The 21276-nt window shown below is 45.1% G+C and overlaps 1 protein-coding gene across 7 annotated transcripts in view; it reads left to right on the forward strand.

The window, feature by feature from the left end:
- Positions 1-20572, forward strand: part of LEF1 (lymphoid enhancer binding factor 1) — a 119214-nt gene extending 98642 nt beyond the window's left edge. For 3 of the 7 annotated variants that reach the window (XM_022567098.3, XM_022567101.3, XM_022567103.2), the window contains 3 exons: positions 4625-4673; positions 5340-5380; positions 19367-20572. In XM_022567098.3, the coding sequence (XP_022422806.1) occupies positions 4625-4673; positions 5340-5374 (84 nt within the window). In that variant the 3' untranslated portion in view covers positions 5375-5380; positions 19367-20572. The other 4 variants (XM_022567097.3, XM_022567100.3, XM_022567102.2 and 1 more) reach the window with 2 other exon arrangements.
- Positions 20573-21276: the final 704 nt, after the last annotated feature.

Consider the following 21276-nt stretch of genomic DNA (forward strand, 5'->3'; position numbering starts at 1 on the left):
AGAGTTTGAATACCTTACTCATGTAGTCTTGATACAGCAAAAACTACTGAGAAAGACTATTATAAGTGATATTAGTTGTATCATATTTTATAGAGGGGAATGATTTTGATTACTTAAGCTCTTAATTTAAAAATTTGAAGATCATTTTCATGTTTCTTGTGAGACGAGCATTCAGAGTGCCCGCTAGGACAGACTTCACATTAAATGGAATTGTCCTTTTTTAAAAGGCCGAGGCACTATGGAGAACAGTATGGAGGCTCTTAAAAAACTAGAAACAGAACTACCATACGACCCAGCAATCCCACTACTGGGCATATACCCTGAGAAAACCGTAATTCAAAAAGAGTCATGTACCACAATGTTCACTGCAGCTCTATTTACAATAGCCAGGTCATGGGAGCAACCTAAGTGTCCATCGACAGATGAATGGATAAAGAAGATGTGGTACATATATACAATGGAATATCACTCAGCCATAAAAAGAAATGAAATTGAGTTATTTGTAGTGAGGTGGATGGACCTAGAGACTGTCATACAGAGTGAAGTAAGTCAGAAAGAGAAAAACAAATACCGTATGCTAACACATATATATGGAACCTAAAAAAAAAAAAATGGTTCTGAAGAACCTAGGGGCAGGACAGGAATAAAGATACAAATGCAGAGAATGGACTTGAGGACACGGGGAGGGGGAAGGGTAAGCTGGGACGAAGTGAGAGAGTGGCAGGGACATATATACACTACCAAATGTAAAAAAGATAGCTAGTGGGAAGCAGCCGCATAGCACGGGGAGATCAGCTCGGTGCTTTGTGACCACCTAGAGGGTGGGATAGGGAGGGCAGGAGGGAGACGCAAGAGGGAGGGGATATGGGGATATATGTATGCATATAGCTGATTCACTTTGTTATACAGCAGAAACACACCATTGTAAAGCAATTATGCTCCAATAAAGATGTTAAATAAATAAATAATTTAAAAAAAAAATAGGGCGAGGGTGAAGCCATGAATCAATATGTAAATCAGTGTGTGGCCAAGTCACTGCTGGTCAGGATTTGGAGCTTAAACATTGGATACAACTATGACATAGGAAGTAAGAGTCCTCCTTTCGTGACTTGGGAGCAGCAGCTTCATCATCTCTCCTGAGCTGTTGTCCTGATTGTTTTAAATAACTACTTGGGTTGGCCAAAGAGTTCGTTTGGGTTGTACTGTAAGATGCTATGGAAAAACGCTAATGAACTTTTTGGCCAGCGCAATACTATATGCCAATGGTCAAGAGCTGTCTTAAATGCTTTTTGTGTTATTTTCTAGTCCTTCTGATAATCCTGTGGCATCAACAGTATTATTGTATTTTACAGATGAGGGAAATTAAATTGTCAGGAGGTTCGGTAATTGGTCCAGGGCCATGTAGTGGCTAAGCTACAGGTGACACCCAGGTCCCCCAGACTTCACAGTCTATGCCATTTCCCTCCTCCTCCAGGTGGACCAGCTCAGTCTTCCAGGACCTTTTTAGGAAGCCTGCTTTAGTTGAAGACTTTTCTCCCTGAACTGGGCTTCCATCCTCTGGGCCATAATTAGTATTTTCTGGATAGAGCCTTCGTGATGCCCTTTAAGTGGGAAGATCAGTCCCCCACCTAAAGGGTTTCAGAAGTGTCCTCCTCTAAAGGGTTTCAGAAGTGTCCTCCTCTAACCCCGTCCTGGATCTCTTTTGGATGTGGTTGGCCTTATAGGGGGAGTGGCCTTCCTTCTTTGACCTCTGGGAGAGCTTTGCTGTGCTGTGACTTTGCATAGATTTAGTGTTGCGTGTTGACTGTCTTTTTTTTTTGAAGTGTAGTTGACTTACAGTGTTAATTTCTGCTGTACAGCAAAGTGACTCAGTTATACATATATATATTCTTTTTCATATTCTTTTCCATTACGGTTTATCACAGGATACTGAATATAGCTCCCTGTGCTCTACAGTAGGACCTTGTTGTTTATCCATCCTGTATATAATAGTTTGTATCTGCTCATCCCAAATTCCCAGTCCATCCCTTCCCCATCGCCCCCTCCCCCTTGGCAACCAAAAGTCTGTTGTCTATGTCTGTGAGTCTGTTTCCATTTCATAGATATATGTTCATTTGTGTTGTATTTTATTCAAACTCATCCTTTTTATTTATTTATTTATTTTTGTTTTATACTGGAGTATAGTTGATTTACAATGTTGTGTTAGTTTCAGGTGTACAGCAAAGTGATTCACTTATACATATACATATAGCTATTCTTTTTCAGATTCTTTTCCCATATGTTATTGCACAGTATTGAGTAGAGTTCCTTGTGCTATACAGTAGGTCCTTGTTGCTTATCTATTTTATATATAGTAGTGTGTATATTGTTAATCCCAACCTCCTAATTTATGTGTGTTGTATTTTAGATTCCACATATATGAATGATATGTCTTTGAGTGACGTTTCTGTTTCTGATCCTTAAGGAGTGAGTTTCCACTTTTAAAAAGAGATAAAAGAAACACACGTTCTCTCCCTCTTGCTCTCTCCCCTCTTCTCCATGTGGAGAGACGGGAAGAGAGTAGTTTTAAAGAAAACCGGTGTTATGTGAATTTACCTTTAAAGATTTTCCTCTGCGCAACTTTTAAAGGAAATTGTTTGCGTAACTTGATTTTAGGATCTCTTTGAATGAAGGGGAAGCCCAGCTTTGTTACTTAAAATGTCTATAACAATCAAAATAAGCCTATTAATTACTAAGGCAAACAAGTCAGTCAAGTGGTATCACTTTGGCTAAAGATATTACAGTATTCTTAAAATAAGAGTACAGGAATACAGTCTAAATAAGATGCATGCCCTATGTCTTAGCATTTCATTGTCAGAATGATATCCTGATGCTCACTGCAGTCATATTAAATATATGTCTCAATGATTTAATATCAAGTTGTCCTATTCTATGGCATTGTAGATTTTATAACTTCAGTTTGTTTTTATAACTTTCATTTTTTATAACTGGTTTTCATAAATCAGTGCACATATTTTCTTAGGTGTATTATTTATATTGTTAGAGCTTTTAAATGTGGTGCTTAAAACCCAAGTACTATATATGATTTTAATGAAAATTTTACATATGTTTACTACACATGAATTTTTGTTTTTGTGTTAAGCTGACATGAATACATCCAAACTCCTTAGGTCCTTTTGTCTACCATAAATGTAAGTTCTCTTGAAGCACTGATGTATACCTAGAATATAGCACAGGTTATTTCACAAAGCAACATCAGTCCGACATGTCAGGGCACGGTCGCATGTTCTAGGCACGTGCTAGGCATGTGCTGGGTGGCAGAGATGTGCTGAGACTCGGGCGGTGCTCGTGTGAGCCGATAGCCGTGTGGCTGAGGGGTCCAGGGCCACAGCCCATTATGACACCTGTGCGGAGTTACGTTATGGTGGTGAGCTCTGCCTGGGGCTGACGTCGGGGGGGGTGGGGGGCGGGGGGGGGTGGGGCCTGAGAAGCATGCTCTTCCTTCGTCCACTCTCCTCCTCCTGGAGCACCTTAATCTTCTGAAAGAAGACTCCATTCTTTTTGATATGCCGTTTCCCCAGGTCACTAATATCTGTTGTTTGCCTTAGTGTTTGTGAGGATAGTTTCAGTCCACCTTCCAAAGATATAAAGCCTCAGTGGTCGGGTCACGTGACATGAAGAAGAACTATCGAGGTGCATAAAAATAGATACCTTTATATATTCACACAGTATACTCAGTATAATCTTATGGTTTTATTTTTTGTGAATTTGATTATTACAGCAGGCATACTGGATGTGATATGTGTCCTATGACACGTATTTGAAAAGACCATCCTAATCCAGGTTGGTCATTTACTATTCACATAAATCAAATATATGCTGTGTCTATGCCCTATTCCAATTATTTTTTGAGGGGAAAGTAATTATGAAGAAAAATAGAAAATTAAACTACTACCAGAGGGACCTAAAATTATAAATTTGTGATTAAGATGATTTTGAAATGTATTTTAAATTGCAGGCATATTCACGTTATTGTGTTTGTTTTAGGAAGCAGGGTCCTTAACTGCCGTAAATAAGTCTTTAAAATTACCTTCTAAGTTTTCTCAGGTTCTAGCTTACCCTTCTACTACTGTCTTCAGTTACATCTTGTCTGTGCCATGGGAGCTGAGGGGCCTCAGTTAACATTGTGGATTTTTAATTAGATGGTGGAATTCACAGTGAGGAAGATTTGTCATCGACACTACCAGAAGTGGGTCCTAAGTGTGGGGCTTAGCAGTAAAAGCGGGGCCTCCTTATTAAGCGGGCTTTCCTTGAAGGTGGGCGGGGGCCGGAGGGGTCTGTGGCCACAGCCCTAGGACATCATCATTCTCTGTGTGTGTGTGTGTGTATGACCACTGCTTACATCGGTACAGTACTGATGACATTAAATGCGAAGCTATAGAGACAGAGGTCACAGATAAGAATTTCTTTCTCTTGCCCTGTTTCTAGGTACAGAAGGTAAAGAGAGAGAGATAATGAGGCATCTTGATCTCTTGGTTGACGGCCTGCTGGTCCTTTTGTATCACGTTCATCCGTGTGTTCACAGTACAGTCTATAACATGAACATGTACCTGTCTTCTTCCAGGGTAAGAAAAAGAAGAGGAAGAGAGAGAAGCTCCAGGAATCTACATCAGGTAGGCGCCATGTGACTTTCCAGCCAATTCTCGTGCTTCTGACAAGCACCTTTTAAAGTAGTCTGCATCTTTCTACACGCTGCTTTATTCTTCAGCTATAACATATGATTCTTGAACTCTGCTTTTCTTCCTGAGATTCTTTCAAAATGTTTGAAAGACCTTTCTTTTAAATGTGACTATGTGAAGGTACACCTAAAAAGCTCTTGCAAACCCTGTCACCTGGATTCCTCGTTGCTAACTGTGGTTGTTTTTAAGGTTTTGTTTTTGCTTTTGTTGTCTGTGTTCTCTTTTCTTTAACACTTCTGTTCTTCTATTTGCAAAACTCCTTACAATACAGTTTTTTATGATGACTCTCTGATATGCTACCTTATATCCCCTTGAGAATCCTTTCTATGGTTTGGGGTTATTTAAAAATATAAAACATGATGATAGGGTTTATCTTTCGTGTACATTAATTCAAGGCATCAATCAGTGAGGTCCAGTTTATTTCCCCTTTTCTTTCATAAAAGATAAGGCCTCTACTTGTACGGCACAAATAAAACTGGCTGGTATAAGAACCATAAAAAAATAAAGCAAACAGGTCCACATTATATTGTAGCTACTACGTATTTGGAATGTACAAAAACCTCTTCAATAAAAATTTGTTAAAGACACAATTTTCTGCAGGTACAGGTCCAAGAATGACAGCTGCCTACATCTGAAACATGGTAAGAACGACTCTCTGGTCCTACTGCTGACGTTAGTTATAAACAGAGGCACTTGCTTGTGAATCTTCTTGCTTATACTGATGCCATTCAGCATTGCTCCTTTAAAGAGGAAAGGCCACCAAAATCAAATTAGTGCTTTAAAACATCTGATGGTTTTTATACCGGCTCTGGATTTGCAATATAGTATGTGTCTCTCTCTTCTCTTCTTCCCCTTTTTGCCCCTTTAATCTTTCTCTGTTCCCTTTCCCCTAACTCTTGTCAGCCATTCCTTACTGACCAGTGGCAAATCTGCCTGCTTCAGAAACAAACAAGTAACAAAACCCGGCAAAATGCCATCTTACTCTGCAAACCCAAGGGCTGCATTGGAGGAGCTCAGGCTGGCCCAGGACCTGGAAGGTTTTGTGGTATAGAGACTTTTTCTCAGTTGAGATGATATATAGAGGCTTAAAAAGTAATGTATTGTTTCTAGTGAGAAAGAGAGGGATGCTTCGTTTTATCTGTTATTTAAAAATGTGGCATGGGGGCTTATTAACTGTACTCTATCAAGTTCTTTATTGGTAACCATTGCTAGATCTCACTCTCATCTTTGTAGGTGATGTTTATTTCATTTCTTTTTATTGCAGTTATTTGACTTTTGACCACTTGACCACCATCCCTGGCGGGAACCTGGCTTTGTAAATTGTCTCCGTCTTTGCTAGGCTTTGAGTTCACAGTGTGTCTACACTGCGACAGTTCTTCTCAGAGGCGCTCCCTTTGATTCTCTTCTCTCTAGGAACCCACATCCCAGTCCCGTCAGCTCTATCTTTTGGGTCTGTCTCGAGTCTTTCCTCTCACACTCAGCAGTTTCACAGCCCCAGATCAGGTGCTCAGACTTCCCATCTGGATTATTGTAATAAGCCTTTGGATAATTTTCCTGCTTCCAGACTTCCTTTCTGCCAGTTCATCCTCTGTGTTGCTCCCAGAGGGATCTGCTGAAACACAAACGGATTGTGTCACTTCCCGACTTAAAAACGGTCAGTGCTCCCCACTGTCTGAGGGACGCAGTGCAGACCACGTCAGTGTGGATCTGCGTCTCCCCTGTCCTGGGGGGTTCCACTCTCTGACCCGCCTCACCTCCAACCATGCGTCTTGGGCTCAGTCCAAACAAAATTATTTGCCGTCCCTGAGACCGATGGAGGCCGCTGCACGTGCTGTCCCTGTGCTTGGAAAGCCCGTTTCCTCTGCCTGAGGGTGGTGTTTCTTAGGAGAAGAGCATTAGCCTGCGGGTCACTTCATTCTTGACTAGAACCAGATGACCGCTTAATCTTTCAGAACTCAAATTTCAGCAGACTTTCCCAGGGGAATCTGCAGAGATTTGGGTACCAAATAGGTATGAATTTCACATCAGCTGTTTGCCCCGGCAATCTGCGTGAGCTTTTTAATCTTCATTTTCCTCCGCTGTAAAATGGGAACAGTAACCGCCACCTGCTAGGGTTCTTTGTTTATCGTATGTGGCCTCCCTCCCTCCCTAGATGCCACCCCAAAGACCTAATGCAGCTGCCTTCTCCTCTGTGAAACTTTCCTCATCTTTATTCACGTTCCCCAGGTTCTTCAAAATGTCATCATTGTTGTTTTACGATATCAAAAGTCTTCTAAACTAGCGCTGAGTGGTAGGCTTTTCTCCAGCTGAAAAGAAGATCAGCCCTTCATACAGGTGACCAAACAAGGTATCAGAAAAATAATATCACAGATGATGTTCATATTTAATTCAACTTAATGGCTATTAATTGAGGACCTCTTCTGAGCTGGCCCCCCAGCTTGGTTATAGGAGCACAGGCTCTGCCCCCAGGTGCTCATGGCATCATAGTTCAGAAGTAATTTTAGTAGCAAGCACAGGCTCTTGTACTTCTTCTTTGCGTTTTTTTAGAAGAATATTGTCCTTTTAATGACTAAACACTTAGGTATGGACAGCAGCGCTTTTTATGCTCTGCCTCGAAACAGAAAACCCTGATAAGCATACCGTGCTAAGGACCAACATTCGCTGATTTTACTGTGTCCTCTGTTTGCACCAAAATCTTTAATGCTATCTCTATTAAAACTCATGCAGAAATGTATTTCTCTGCTTCATACTTTGATACTTGGTTTTCAATCCTTAATGATTAACCTTATGTAGTATTTTAAATTAGACGATTAGGCTGAATGCATTTTTGTCCTAGAATGTATGCCAAATATCTCTTTTTAAAATAACGTTACAGTGATCATGGTGTTTTCTTGTCACTTAACTTGTTTTTCTAAAGCTGTGTCCCCTCTGCCCTGTCCCAGAAAAACACAACAAAGTCTCCCCCCACTCCCCCCCAAGAAAAATATTTTCACCAGCGACCAGTGAGGCTCCCGTCGGCTGGGCTGCACTTAATCAGAGTCTCCAGTGTTCCTCTCCCCTCTCGTTCGTTGCTGGATCAGTCACGCAGCCTTTGAAGTTCCGTCCTCCCCACTATCGTGTTGTAGAGAGCGGCACTGGCAGTCATCTGATAAGAATTACTAAGCAGAGGGAAGGTCAGATTTGCATTCATAAAGATTTCCGCAAATTAGGAATGATACTATCCCTACCGTTTCCCCATCCCCTTCTTTGTTTTAGGAATTCAGAAACTTCTATCTATCTGTGTAGTAGTTGACGTGTTTAGTCATTATTCTGCATTTATTGAGCACTTTATAAATGCCAGTTAGCTCCATAATACTGGAAATACAGTATCGAACAAGGCTCAGAAGGTCCCCGCTCTGTACTGCTTACATCTCGGGGAGAGCAGTTGATTTAAAGCAAACAGGAAAGTGTAAGTGCTATAATAAAAATAAGACAGGGAGTGACTTGAGGGTCGGCTTTGGCTTGAAGATTATGAAAGGCCCTTCTGAGGAGGTGACACTCAGTAATAACCAGCTGTTTTCCCTGGAGGGTATTGTGTGTATTGTTCTAAATGAAAGACCAGGCCAACAGAGCACCCTGTTGTAGAAAGAGCTTAGACTAGACTAGGAGTGAGGCCCCACGGGCTCTCACATTAGCCCTCCCTGTGCTGTATGGCCCGGGGCAGTAGGTTTAAGCTGGAGACTGGTTCCTCCGCGCAAGTGAAAGGGGCGCTTTGCTGGCCTCTACGCTCCCGGCCGCATCAGGTCCCAACGTCCTGGTCTGCTTTGTGCTTCCGCGGGCTGCACTGCCTCCCAGTGTTAGTAAAGGGACTCGGGTCTCTTTTTTGTTTACTAATTTGTCGTCCTCATTCTAGGTCTGAGTGGCTCTGTATAACTATAAGGCACCTGTATGATCTTGAAAACGACTTGTCCACGATGTGCTTGCTCTTCCATTCCTGTATAGATCACTTCCTGCCTACCCTCCCCCTCCACAGGATGAGTGCCCAGAAGCACTGCCTCTAGTTTGGGGCTTTGCTTCTCCACTGATGCCGTCACGTGGCTCCTTGTTTGCCAGACTTCAGTCCCGCTAGTGCTGGCTCCACCTTATAAAAAAGCCGAAGACAGATGAAATGTTTGATAAGACTTGCTCCTGCACATAGTGTCTGTGAAAGCTCACAGGACTTGCTTTCAGTTCTGAAGGGAAGTTCTAAAGTCACGGCCCTCCCTGCAGGAAGGTAAAGCTAACGGAGCGCAGTGCCCAGACAGGGAGGATGCCGTTGACTCCAACGTGAAGAGACTTTTGAGAGGGTTTCTTTCTGCACAGCGAAACTTAACATAATCCTGCTGCCCTTGAAGGAGATTCCTATTAGATCACTGAGCTTAGACAATCCATGGTGTAGCTCAAATGCTAGGGAACTCTCAGTACTCTGAACTAGAGTGGGACAGCGGACTATAAGGAAAAGACCCCACCCATCAGGAAAGGACTCCTCTGTGAACACAAAAGCCCTCTGAAAACTTGTTTCTGTTCCTTGAAAGACATGAGTTTCACTTAATACTTTCTCATTTCCCAATGGTGGGAAATGCCATTGCAATTGCTTCATATACCCAGCTGTGTCCCCATCTCCCTGTGAGTTTCTACTTTTGTGTATTCTATAAGAATATTCACTCTGGTGAAATCAAGTTGAAACAAAGAAATTAGCATTAACCCAGTGTCAACACCTTGCAGCAGACTTTAGGATTATTGGAAACGGGATCCTTAAAAGACATCCCTCCAAGTTGGAGGTGATCCCCAAGCTGTGGGATCATTCAGGAAATCCAGATTCATCCTTAGCTTTTTTAACTAACTTGCCACTTGTGGGAGCTGGGAGCCCAGGGCCTCAGGCAATGAGACTTACACACGTTCTCCTGTGGTGGCCAATATCATAAAATGCCAATTGTTTGTTTATTCATTCTGCCAACATCCAGTGAGGCCTGCTCCTGCAAGCAAGAACTGCTCTAGGCAGTGGGGTTACTTGCCAAACGGACCCTGTCCGTTACCAGAGGCGCTCCCAGTTTAAGAGGATGCAGACGTACAAATGGATAATTATAAAATAATATGTTTTATGCTACCAAGGAAGTGCATACAGTGCAGTGTGTAAAAACAAAGATGACGGAAATCAGAGCGAGCTCAAGGAAGGCCTCCTGCAGTAGGTAACACTTGCGTGCCCAGTCATGGGGGAATTCTTGAGTTTGATAGAACAATGATCGAGTTGCTTTCTTTGAGTTTCCAGTATTTTGGTGCACGTTTCATTTGGAATATGTAACGTCAAGAGTTTGTCAGAAGTCAGAGATTATCATCAAATACTGAACTTCCCTTTCTTCCTGACTTAATCAAGATTCATAAAGAATTAAAGAAGCAGAGAATTAGAATTTTTGAAAAGCTGGAGAGAATTATCATTCTGAGTTTACTAACTTAAAAACTTAACTTTACAAGTTGGTTTACTAATATTTACTTTAGCAAAACATAAAAAGTACACTATCTTAAAGTTATATAGATTGAAAAGATACTCTTATGATATTTCAGTGTATTTCATTTGATTATATAACGTCAAAGGTCTAGTTTAAAAGTAGAAACAAGCTATCTTTTTTTAAAAAGCAAAAAATCTCTGGTTAAACGCACCCAGAGATACATACAGGCACTCACATACAGACATACTTCTTCTGGACACTATGATTTTAGCCTTGGCATAATCTTCAGCTTGTACACTTGCTGAACTGAGAAATTAGTATATATTTTTTACTAAATAAAAACATTCGCCTTTATTTCCCTGGTGCCAAGAGGTGTGTGGGAGAAGTAATTTCTAGTATAATATAGAATGCAATAGTTAATTGTGCAGTGCTTGGATTTACATCTTTAAAAAAATTGTCTCTAGGGCTTCCCTGGTGGCGCAGTGGTTGAGAGTCCGCCTGCCGATGCAGGGGACGCGGGTTCGTGCCCCGGTCCGGGAAGATCCCACATGCCGTGGAGCGGCTGGGCCCGTGAGCCATGGCCGCTGAGCCTGTGCGTCCGGAGCCTGTGCTCTGCAGCGGGAGAGGCCACAACAGTGAGAGGCACGCGTACCGCAAAAAAAAAAAAAAAAAAAAAAAAAAAAAGAAATTGTCTCTAGCTTTCCATTATAGACTGGAGTCATGTGCAGGACTAGCGAGAGGACTGTGACCCTGAAGGTCTTCTAGGAGCGTTGTCTGAAGCTCGGGACTTAGCCCTGTCCTCTTAAGAGTCAGGGAGAGGTCTAAATATTTTCAGCAGTCTCCTTGAGAAAAACATTTATTTCGTATAGTTTTTGAAGCTCACCCCGGGGAACTTGATGCTTTTGCCTAATCTTTGCTCTGAACTCTGTTCCCTAAGTATGTCTGTAGTCACCCCCATTAAGTAAGTATCAGTGAGCCTCTGGGTATTTGTTCCTAGGTTGGCATGTCTAGTTAGAAAGCAAAGCCAAGTGCTTACAAAGTAGTAAAGTTGGAAGCAGCTAGAGAAATGGTAAGGCTTGTCCAAAGTCTCAGAGAAAAATTAAGGCTTTCATAATGAGAAAGTGAAAAAACTACACCGTGTTTTCCATCCTTCATCTTTTTGTCACACGATGAGGTGCTAAGTGTGTCAGGCACTTAGCCTAGAATTGCCACTAACCACACAGGAGACGGCAGAGTTAGGAGCTCTTGGGAAGGGAGCCTCACATCCGGAGGTGGGAGACCAGCACGGCCACCTGCACCCTGCTCAGTGCTGTCCCCAAGCTCCCCCTGAGCATCCTCTGAGTGGTGGCCCAGCCAGTGCAGGACCTCGCCCGCCAGTTGGCCAAGCGTCTGGATCCTGATGGAAACGACCGCAGGCGCGTCATTTGTCTCGTCCGGATCGCAGGTGTGCTGTGCCTAGGACATGGAGGTCTGTCCCTGCCTGGGGTGGTAGCCTACACGTGTTCCCCTCCTCTAACGTCTGGCTGCAAACCCCTGCGAGACGTGTCGTGAGTTAGCGGAAAGCTTGTAGAGAATTCACATGGCAATGACACTGGACTGCAGTGTTCTTACTAGGGACTCCCTAGTAAGACCGTTCAGCAGGAAAATTCAGACACTGATAGCAAGGGCAGCCTTGGGCACGCTGTCTGAAACGGAGATGGCTGCCTCACGGCACCGTGTGGCTAGACGAAGCTGTGCGTGGACCGCAGGTTTTCAGGTTCTAATCATTCTCCAGAATGCCTTACGCGCGCTCATGAGACGCGAGCCTTTTCATCACAAGGAGCAGAAACAGCCCCCGCGCGGCTGAGCGCCTCTATTTAAGGGTGCAGGAGCATCGTGCGGAGGCCGAGGAGAGCACTAGACGGTGGGCTTGGAAAACTGTCCAGACGCTTCTGCTGTCTCTCATATCTGCCCCTCCCCCAAATCCCATCCTCCCCTTCTGCAGATTGGCCTCCTCAGCTCTTTGATCCACGTGTCCAGAACCCCTCGAGCTCACATATTCTTACAGTACCAGTCTCCAAAGAGAAAACTCTTTCAAATTCCAGAGAAGGGGGACTTCCCTGGCAGTCCAGTGGTTAGGACTCTGCGCTTCCACTGCAGGGGACACAGGCTTTTGATCCCTGGTCGGGGAACTAAGATCCCACGTGCCACGTGGCCAAAAAGTAAACCAATACAAAGTCAAATTCCAGAGAAGGGACTCTGGCTAGCCCAGCTTGGGTCAGACTTCTACCCCCATCTGCAGTCAACTGTGGCCACAGCAGATGGTCACACAGTACAAGACAGCTGTCGGGGGCTCACCGCTCCCACCGGGGCTGTGTTGGCATTGGGATAATCAAGAGGGAGGCAGGCTGCAATCCAGCAGACATTCACCACAGCTCACTAATAAGCTGGTGGCTGGGCCTGTTAGGTCAGCAGACAGGGTGATTTTATCTAGGCAACTGTGCATTCGTGAAGGAACTGGGAGAGGATCATACATAGGGTGAAAGCTTTTAAAATCTCTGTTGTGCTGCAGTGTCCTTCCCATCAAGTCTTTCCCCCTCTTTCTTTAATGGTCAGAAGAGCTAGAATTGTATTTAAGTTGCCTTGGGAAACAAACAGGAAACTGGACCCTGGGCTAGCAAGAGTGATCACGTGCCATGAAAAAATAATAGTAGACGGAGAGAAGAATGAGGCTCATTATTACAACCCTCTCAAGATACGTAATATTTAGTATTGTTCATGAAAGCCCTATGAAATTAAGATCCATGCTATTATTCTAAGACTTCATGGAATAAAAAAATTATTTTGGACAAATTGAGTTTGATAGAATGTTTTCTCACTGAGCCATCCAGATACTTGAGGGAAATCATCCTTCTGGATAACGGAGTTTCCCAGAGAACTCTAGGTTTACCTCTTTAAGTATCAAAACATGTAATTTTTAATTTTCACTCTTGTGAGTGCACCTCTTTCTTCACCAGAGTACATGACAATTAAATAGTTCTTAATACCTCATGCCATTATTCTACAGTGTAATGTACCATATGGTAAATGGTAACAAGGAATTGATACCATTTGACCCTTCTAGATGACCCCAAATAATGTTTTTTTTAAAATATCTGCTCTTCTCTATTTATTGTGTCTTCTTGTTCTGTCTAGGACTGTGTACCCCTCCCCTAAAGTAGTTTTCCTTCTGATCCATTTTGTAGATTTGGGAACCAGAAAACAAAGCTTATTTGAATAATATATACATTAAAAGTAAACGGGGCCTGAGTTGGCGCATGGAGGGTGCTCTTATTAGGAAGGGTAAATATGCTTTTTTTTTTTTTTTTTTGGCTTGAATTTCTTGATAACTACAGTGAGACCCTGAGGCCTTTTCACTTCCTTTTCCTCAGCTGTGTGCTTTGGGTCTGAAGCTGCCAGTCAGCAGATCCAGAGGAGTGGGGTGATCCTGCCTAGAACTACCTGTGAGCCTTAGCAAAGTCACTCTATTCTATTTGACAGAACGAGGAGAAAAAAAAATGAAAGCACCTCAAACAGTAGTGCCCGCTTTTCTGCTTAAGTCCTAAGTCAAATCTAACCCGAAGTTTTCTAAATTTTTAGATACAGTCTCTGTAAATATAATGACAAAATTTTTGCTGCCCTCTTGGGATTACTTTTCCCAGCTATCGGTGTGTTTCTGCAGACATTCTATTTGATAAGATATTTTGTAATATTTCATGAGAGATTTTCCAGAATTCTCTATTGGTCGTAATTTTCCACCAGAAGTTCTGTAAGTAGTATAAATCTTGCTTTTACCCCCTGAACATGCTGTGTGAGATTGGAACAACAGAAATGGAACTAACATTTCTGGACCACGTATCCTGTCCTGGGTGCTCTAATAGAAGCCTCTCCATTCCCGTCCCTGAGGCAGCCCTGTATGGGGAGGGATCTCTGCCCTGTTTGAAGGATGAGAAAACGTCAGTAACTTGTCCAGGGCCACGTACGTGGCTGGTGTGCAGCAGGGACAGGTTCACACCTGGCTCTGTCTCTCTCTAACTCAAGTCTCCACCCACTGCAGTAACCAACGTTCATTGTGCCCTTTCAGATGCCAGGTACTTACCAAGCCTGTCATGTGTATTATCTCCTTTCATCCCCTCAATACACGTTATGAGGTAGAGCGACTTAACTATTTCCATTTCACAGACGAGGAAACCGGTGTGGCATGTTCAAGTAACTTGCTCAGGATAGCTCTGTCTTCAGAGCTCATGCTCAGAACCCACAACGCATGGTCACCTCCCTAGGCCCCATATACTTAGACACGTAGACTCGTACTACACGACGGCGGAAAGGAAAAACACACAGAAGTGTGTGCTCATTCTGTTGCCTCATTTTTAGAAGGTGAAGTTAGCATTTTTAGTGCAGGAGAACTTGTAGAGAGAAAGGTGAACTGGATAAAGAATTTGGAGGTGGGTAGATGAGCCTCCATAGTTACTGTCCTCCTGAAGCACTTTAGTATACGGAATTAAAATGGGTTTTGAGGGCCTCTTATTAAAAACTTTCCTCGAGAATGTTTCGGGAGTATTCCCAGCGGAGGTGAAGGTCTAGTGGGTGCGACGTACACTGGGAGGCCCAGCCAACCGATGGTGGTGTACGTCCTCACAGGGAGACACAAAGGGCTGATCAGGAAGAGAAACCATCAGCTGCAGATGGAAACCAGAATTTCCCCCTCGAGCAATTTATCAATAGTTCCAGGCCTGCCTCAGCGTCATCTTGGCATTGCCGAAGAAGTCTGCTTTCACTGGTCACAGTTAACGCTTTGAATAACCACACGGAAAGGAACCGCATAGATCCAGTGACCCTGCCTCGGTCTGTATAACCTGGATCCAAGCCCGGGGCCAGTGACCCCTTGTCTCGCTGACCCCTCCCCTCCCTCCTCCACGTTCTGGGAATCATCTGGTGTCAGAGCTGTGGCTGGCGACTGGGGGACTGACTGGCTTGATGCTGGGACTTCAGGGCTAGCTCAGCTGCAGAAAGAGTCAGCACTAACCTTCCTAACCACGCGTTATCATCTCTTCTTTTTCTCAAATACTGGGTAGTACTTACTTTCAAAGACCTGAAGGTGGCCTTTGTAGGTTATACTTTCAATCTTAGAGATTTAATTTTCAAAGTTACTTTCTTAGGCCCTTTGTTCTCTCACCCTGCTTTCAAACAGAGCATAGCCTCTTGGGGTGGGCAGTGGTCCAGAGGGAGACCACCTCCACCTCCGCAGTGATGCTGACTAGTGATGGGCACGGCAGGCAGGTAGGCAAGGAGAAGCAAATGAGTGATAATTTAGCCCCGAGGTGTGCTGGAGAGAACGTAGGTTTAGGGCTCAAAAGCTAATCCTGCCACCTGTAGGTTGGGTGACGTTAGGCAAGGCCTTTCGCCCCTCCCGCAGCGGGATCCTTGTGTGTAAACGCGCTGAAGTCAGCGGAGCTGTCGTGATCGCATGACGTCGTGTCCCAGCGCCTGGCACAGCAGCGCTCGGCGCACGTCGTTCTTCTTCCTTCCTCCTCACCAGCTCCGGTGACCCATGGGGAACCAGGAGGCCTGGGGAATCTTAGGGGCCCCTCACACCAGCCGCTGACAACCAGATGCCTCAGTTCCCTCTAGGACAGCAGGGCCAGACCAGCTCTGTCGCGCTCGCTTCCTGCTCTGGAAGTCTGCTCTCTGCGTCCACAGGCGCCTTTGTGCAGCGCGGGAGTTCACGCCCTGAAATGGCAGGCTTGCGTCCGATTGCCCCAAGGTGGGGCAGAAGAACTTAGGCAGTAGGCGTGAGGTGGAGTGTGCTGCTGTGAGGAGGGCGATCTTTGCAAAGCCCCCGCCTCTCTTTATCTCTCACAGACTGATCTCTGATACTCTCCCCTCAAATTTCACATCATAACTAAAAACACTTGAACGTTTCCCACTCCTTGCTAGTAACATGTGGGAGGGGGAAGGAGGAGCTCTTACTCCAACCAGCTTCCTTTCGGGTTACTCACCATTTCTGGACGGGGAAGTGAGCTTACAGACAGGGCTCCAGCTGAGCCGGTGGGTCCAGGTCACGCGTCGCCCCTCCTCCCGCCCCCACCTCGGCCTCTAATGGGCTTGTTTCCGTAGCCCCTCCTGCTGTGGGGACAGCCTGGGAAGGGGGCTGGGCCGCAGGACCTCAAGGATATGGGCTGACCCCACGCTTGGCTCCCAGTGGAGGCTTACGTTTGCACGTAAGAAGGAGGAATTTCCCCTCCCCCTCTCATCACATCTTTTGAGGCAAGGCCTAAAAGGCCCTAATGCCTCGGTCAGTGCTGGTCGTCTTCCAGACGCAGGTCCCTCTTGAAATCTTGAGATGTCCCTTTACCGCTTGGGCTCTTCGTAAGCGACCCCGCCTGTTTGGGTTCCTGCTTCCATTTGGTTAGTGGGATATTTTGTCCAGATTGGAGTCTGGTCCAGGAGAGGAGCTTCAGCTGGACGGTGGGGGGAGGGTGTTTTCCTGTGCTTCCTTCACACCCACTCAGCAAGTGGCCCACGCGTGGTGAGTGCTGGTGGAGGGAGCCCAAGCCTGACGTGTAAGACGGGGCTCCGAGCTCCCTTTGAAGCGGGCGCGGTAATTGCAGCTTTGATTACACCGACTCCACCGCCGGGCTGGGCTGCGCGGGGCTCGCCTGGCCGGCCCAGCTTCAGCAGCAGCCCCCCGTGAAGACTTAGATGTGGGAAGTCGCCAGTCTCCCGAGCCTCACGCCTGTGGTTTCTTGAAAAGAATCTTGATTTGACCTGTTTTATGTCTGTAAAGCAACACTGCAAGGCCTTTTACCCCCATTTCTCCCATCTGGGGGTAAGACTGGTCTGCCCTGGTGACCCGATATTTTAAAGGAGCAACCAGGTTCAAATAAGGCGGCTTATTTGATAGGCAGTTTCATTGCGCACTTATTTAAATACTAGCTACACTATAAGGAGAGCATCCCAGGTGGGGAAGAGTCGCTTTTTGGTTGGCAGTTGTACAGAGCACCTCTGAAACCAGCTTTTCAGGAGGATTTATAAGAGGATACTAAGATAACGAAACAACAGTGGGGAAACGGGAGACTGTAGAAAGCACTGGCTTTATTAGGAGATGTCGAAATTCTTCCCAGGGAAGCGCGTATCATCCTTGGGATAAATGGCCACTCTGGCCAGCCAGGATCGGGTTAGTAATTTTACGTTGTTATGCTCTCAAGAAGCGGGAGGAGGAGGCACTCTGGGTGAGGAGAGAGGGCGACTCGATGAGTGGTCAGTGCGGGAGAGTGGAGGCCGCCGCAGGGCCACGCAGGCCGCTGATCGTCTGACTTCGGAGTCAGCCTGAGGCTGGGGTGGGCACGGGTCCCAGCAGAGGGACAGTTTGTCTCCGTGAGCAGACAGGCGCTCCTGGCGGCTGAGGCCAGTCTGTCCTGAACCACAGCACTGGTCTCCAGCTGCTGTGCGCTCCTGGCCCGGGGCTGCTCGCCATTCCTCACCAGCAAGAGCAACCGGGACCTGGCCTTTGAGAGTCGGTGAGCCCGAGCACGGTGTGGATAGGAGTCTGCGGGCGCTGCCTTCACCCCCGCCCGGGCTCTGCTCCTGTCTCCTTGGAAAGCCAGGGCCCTTCGCAGCTCTTCCATCTTCCTGTGTGAAGCATCTCTACTCTGCGTCAAGTTTAAAAACCACAAAGCTGTAGTGTGGTTTTCCTGTTAGATGGGGGAAGCAGGAGAATAGGAATTGAAACCGTCATCGAAGACCTCATTCTGTTGGAGGCAACATTCTGTGGCTGATTTCCTCCCAGTTTGCTTTTGCTTGTTTTGTTTGTTCACTAGCCACGCGGGTAAACAGTTTCTCCTCAGCTCTGGTAAGTCATTTTGAGGGACAGCAGCGGTGGTGGTTGCCGTGATTCTGACGATGCTAACACGTGGCTGGTAAGAGCCCTAATAGCAGGGCTCACTCCGCGCCCCGCACTCTCTGAGCCCCTTAGAGGCATTGGCAGAGCCCGTCCTCACGGCTCCCAGGCTACAGATCCATCTTCTCTGAACAGCGCGGTGTAGACTGTAACTCGCTACCCAGAGTTGAGTTTTCATTATTAAACTATCTCAAAGCTTCCTTTTATTTCTCCTCTAAGATGTCTTTCCACTCAAATCAAAAGCATAAAGGGAATGCACTCCACTTTTTAGAATTAATTTTTTTTTAAAGGAAATGTCTGCTAATAACAAGGACACTGCAAGCACAAAGAGTTGAGATGCATCTGAGGTGCCAAAGACCCAGGTAGAGTAGGTGCTTCCCTGCAGCTGGACGAAGCAGTCTCCCCAGGTGTGAAGCAGGGGAGGCGGATGCTCTCCAGAAAGGAGTTGACCTTGGAGATGCTTTCACTTTCCTTTTGTCTTTGTCTCATCTTGTTGCAATGTTATATTTTATTTTTAATCACTTTTAAAAACTCAGATTATTAAAGCTTTTGGGATTTAGGGATTCTCCTTTCTGAATGCTCTTATCAGCAGTATCTTTAAATACTTGTTGAGTGTACACTCCAAGGCTAACGTTAGAGATCCTGGTTGTTAGGAAGGAAAAAACTCTTGAGAATTGAAAAGTCGAAGATTGGAGAAGCGTATGCACCTCAAGACTGAATATGAGCGGACATAGACCATCCCGGTCACAAGGGGGCTTGTTGTAGGAGTGTGAGGGGCACTGACTAACTTGCGTGTGGTTTAGTCTCATGTAAAATCCTACACTGGCTCCCCACAGTGGACTAAAAAGACCAAACAAACACTTTAGAATGACAAGTCTTCCCTGATCTGGCCATTGCCTGCCATTACGATTCATGTTTGGCCATTCCCTCCTGATGTTTTTCCAACAGATTTTTTTTTTTTTTTAACCATGATCTGAAGTATTATGTGTATTTCACATCGTAACCCTGTACATTTATGTACATATACATGGAACCAGGGTAAACATTTCAGTAAAGTACACTTATTCTCTAACATAGTCTGAGGATTTAGGGCTACCATAGGGCAACCTCTTTTAGCCATCACCAGATCAACAACGTGGATTAATTAAATGCAGAGATCTTAAGACATGTGCTGTATGAAACAGAGGTTAAAATCTGTAAAGGTCTGTGGCACATTCACAGTACTTTATTTGTTCCTTCTTGAGGTGGAAAACGAAGCTCATTCCCCACGTGCAAAGCCAAGGCAGCGACCCCGGGACCTCTCCTGGAGATGGAAGCTTGTTGAACACCCAGACTGTCTCCACGGCTTGCCCAGTCGACCCCAAAGGAGAAATGACACCAACTTCACCCTGAGGTCACTGCTAGAGACGCTGATCCATAAAGACAATCACTGCCAACCCCCCTTTCATCTACTGCGAGAGCCATGTTCCACAATAAAAAGCATACAAGGTTTTTTCAAAAGAAAAAAAGCACATGAGAATGCTAGCAGGCCCTGGGTCAGCTGAGCAGCTTTCCTCCCCCGTCTCCGCCGTGCACTTCCCAGAGCATCCCGCCTCCATACCTGTAACCTCCTGGCAAGGACAGTAACTTGGCTGCTTTTGCCTGCCCCGAGCCCTGGGAGCGGCCGCAGCACAGCCGTCAGCATCCCGGAGGGAACTTGTGGAAGAGTTCCCTCTTTGTTTCTGGCTTCATGTTTGTTTCTCTTTTCCTCAAGCTTTTATTTAACAGTGCAAAAGGATCAATCTTGTTTGCTTCTTTTTTTTTTAAACTTGAATTTTTTTAATTTACACTTTTTAGTTTTAATCTTCTTGTATATTTTGCTAGTGATGAGTTTAAGTAAAATCGAAAGAGCTGGAAGAGTTTGAAATAAAAACAAAATGAAAAGAAGCCTTCTTCTTTTGAGGGATATCTTGTCCGCTAAGGGGCTTCTCGGTGAATTACCTGTAATAATAGTAGCCTGTCTTTGTAAGGTGTCCGATAGAGCTAAGTAAACTGTAACAGCCAGTCCACTCTGTGGGTAGCAGTTGGCAGTCCTCTTTCATTTTATTTTTCTTATGATCTCTTCTTTTTTTTAAATGGTAAACCTTAACAGATACTTTCAGCAGACCAGTTTGCAGTGAATTTTCATTTCTTTCCTTCTCACCCCCTTGTTGTAAAAAGCCCAGCACTTGAATTGTTATTACTTTAAATGTTCTGTATTTGTATCTGTTTTTATTAGCCAATTAGTGGAATTTTAAGCCAGTTGTTAAAATGAGCATTGATGTACCCATTTTTTTTTAAATAGCAAGGCACAGCCTTTGCCCCAAACTGTCATCTAACGTTTGTCATTCCAGTTTGAGTTAACGTGCTGAGCATTTTTTTTAAAAAAAGCTTTGTAATAAAACATTTAAAAACAAGTCTTTTTTTTTTTTTAAAGAGTGAAGTTCCTGATAACCTGCAGTTGTGTAATGGTGACCTAAATCCATAGGCCAGGCCAGAGCTGGTGTGTCCGCATGATGGGGGCGCTGCCCGTGAGGCTGCCCCGGGGACAGGCCCACACCCTCCCCCCGTCTCCAGGCCATGCAGTCCGTAGGGGTCCTCCTGCAGCCTGGAACCCCACCTCCTCCTCTCCCACGGGTGGGTGGAAATCAGGACAACAGGATTCAGATGGGAATGATTCTCTCCCTTCCTGAGAACCCAGACATCCTCATGGGCTCCAGCCGGCGCCACTGCAGGTTGTGCTGCTGCAGCCCCTGGTCAGAGCCCGTGGGTTCTCAAAACTGGGCTCCCCGAATCAAGGTACCCCCGTGCTTTAACTCCCATTCATCTCCCAAACTCGACATTTTCCCAATTTTGAGTTTGAACTCCATAATTCTCCCTTAAGCGTTTGTTATACTATATATAGGTTGGTATCGGATTTAGTAGAACCTCCATATTTTAAGTTTAAAACATCAGCATTTCATGGCCTTCCACAAAGCTTCCACAGTCCATTGAGCTAGTCTGCAAACCACCGACACCACTGATCTCATTTCAATGTCTTGCTGAAATTCTAGTTCTGTTTCCTTTTTTCAACCTTCACTACAGCTGGAGAACAGCTGGCTACCATACTTGTAATAACCCTCCACATACTGTACTT

Source organism: Delphinapterus leucas, chromosome 5 (genome assembly GCF_059928025.1).
Source record: "Delphinapterus leucas isolate spDelLeu-1000000601 "Yukka" chromosome 5, BTC_Dleu_Yukka2, whole genome shotgun sequence".
Lineage (NCBI taxonomy): Eukaryota > Metazoa > Chordata > Mammalia > Artiodactyla > Monodontidae > Delphinapterus > Delphinapterus leucas.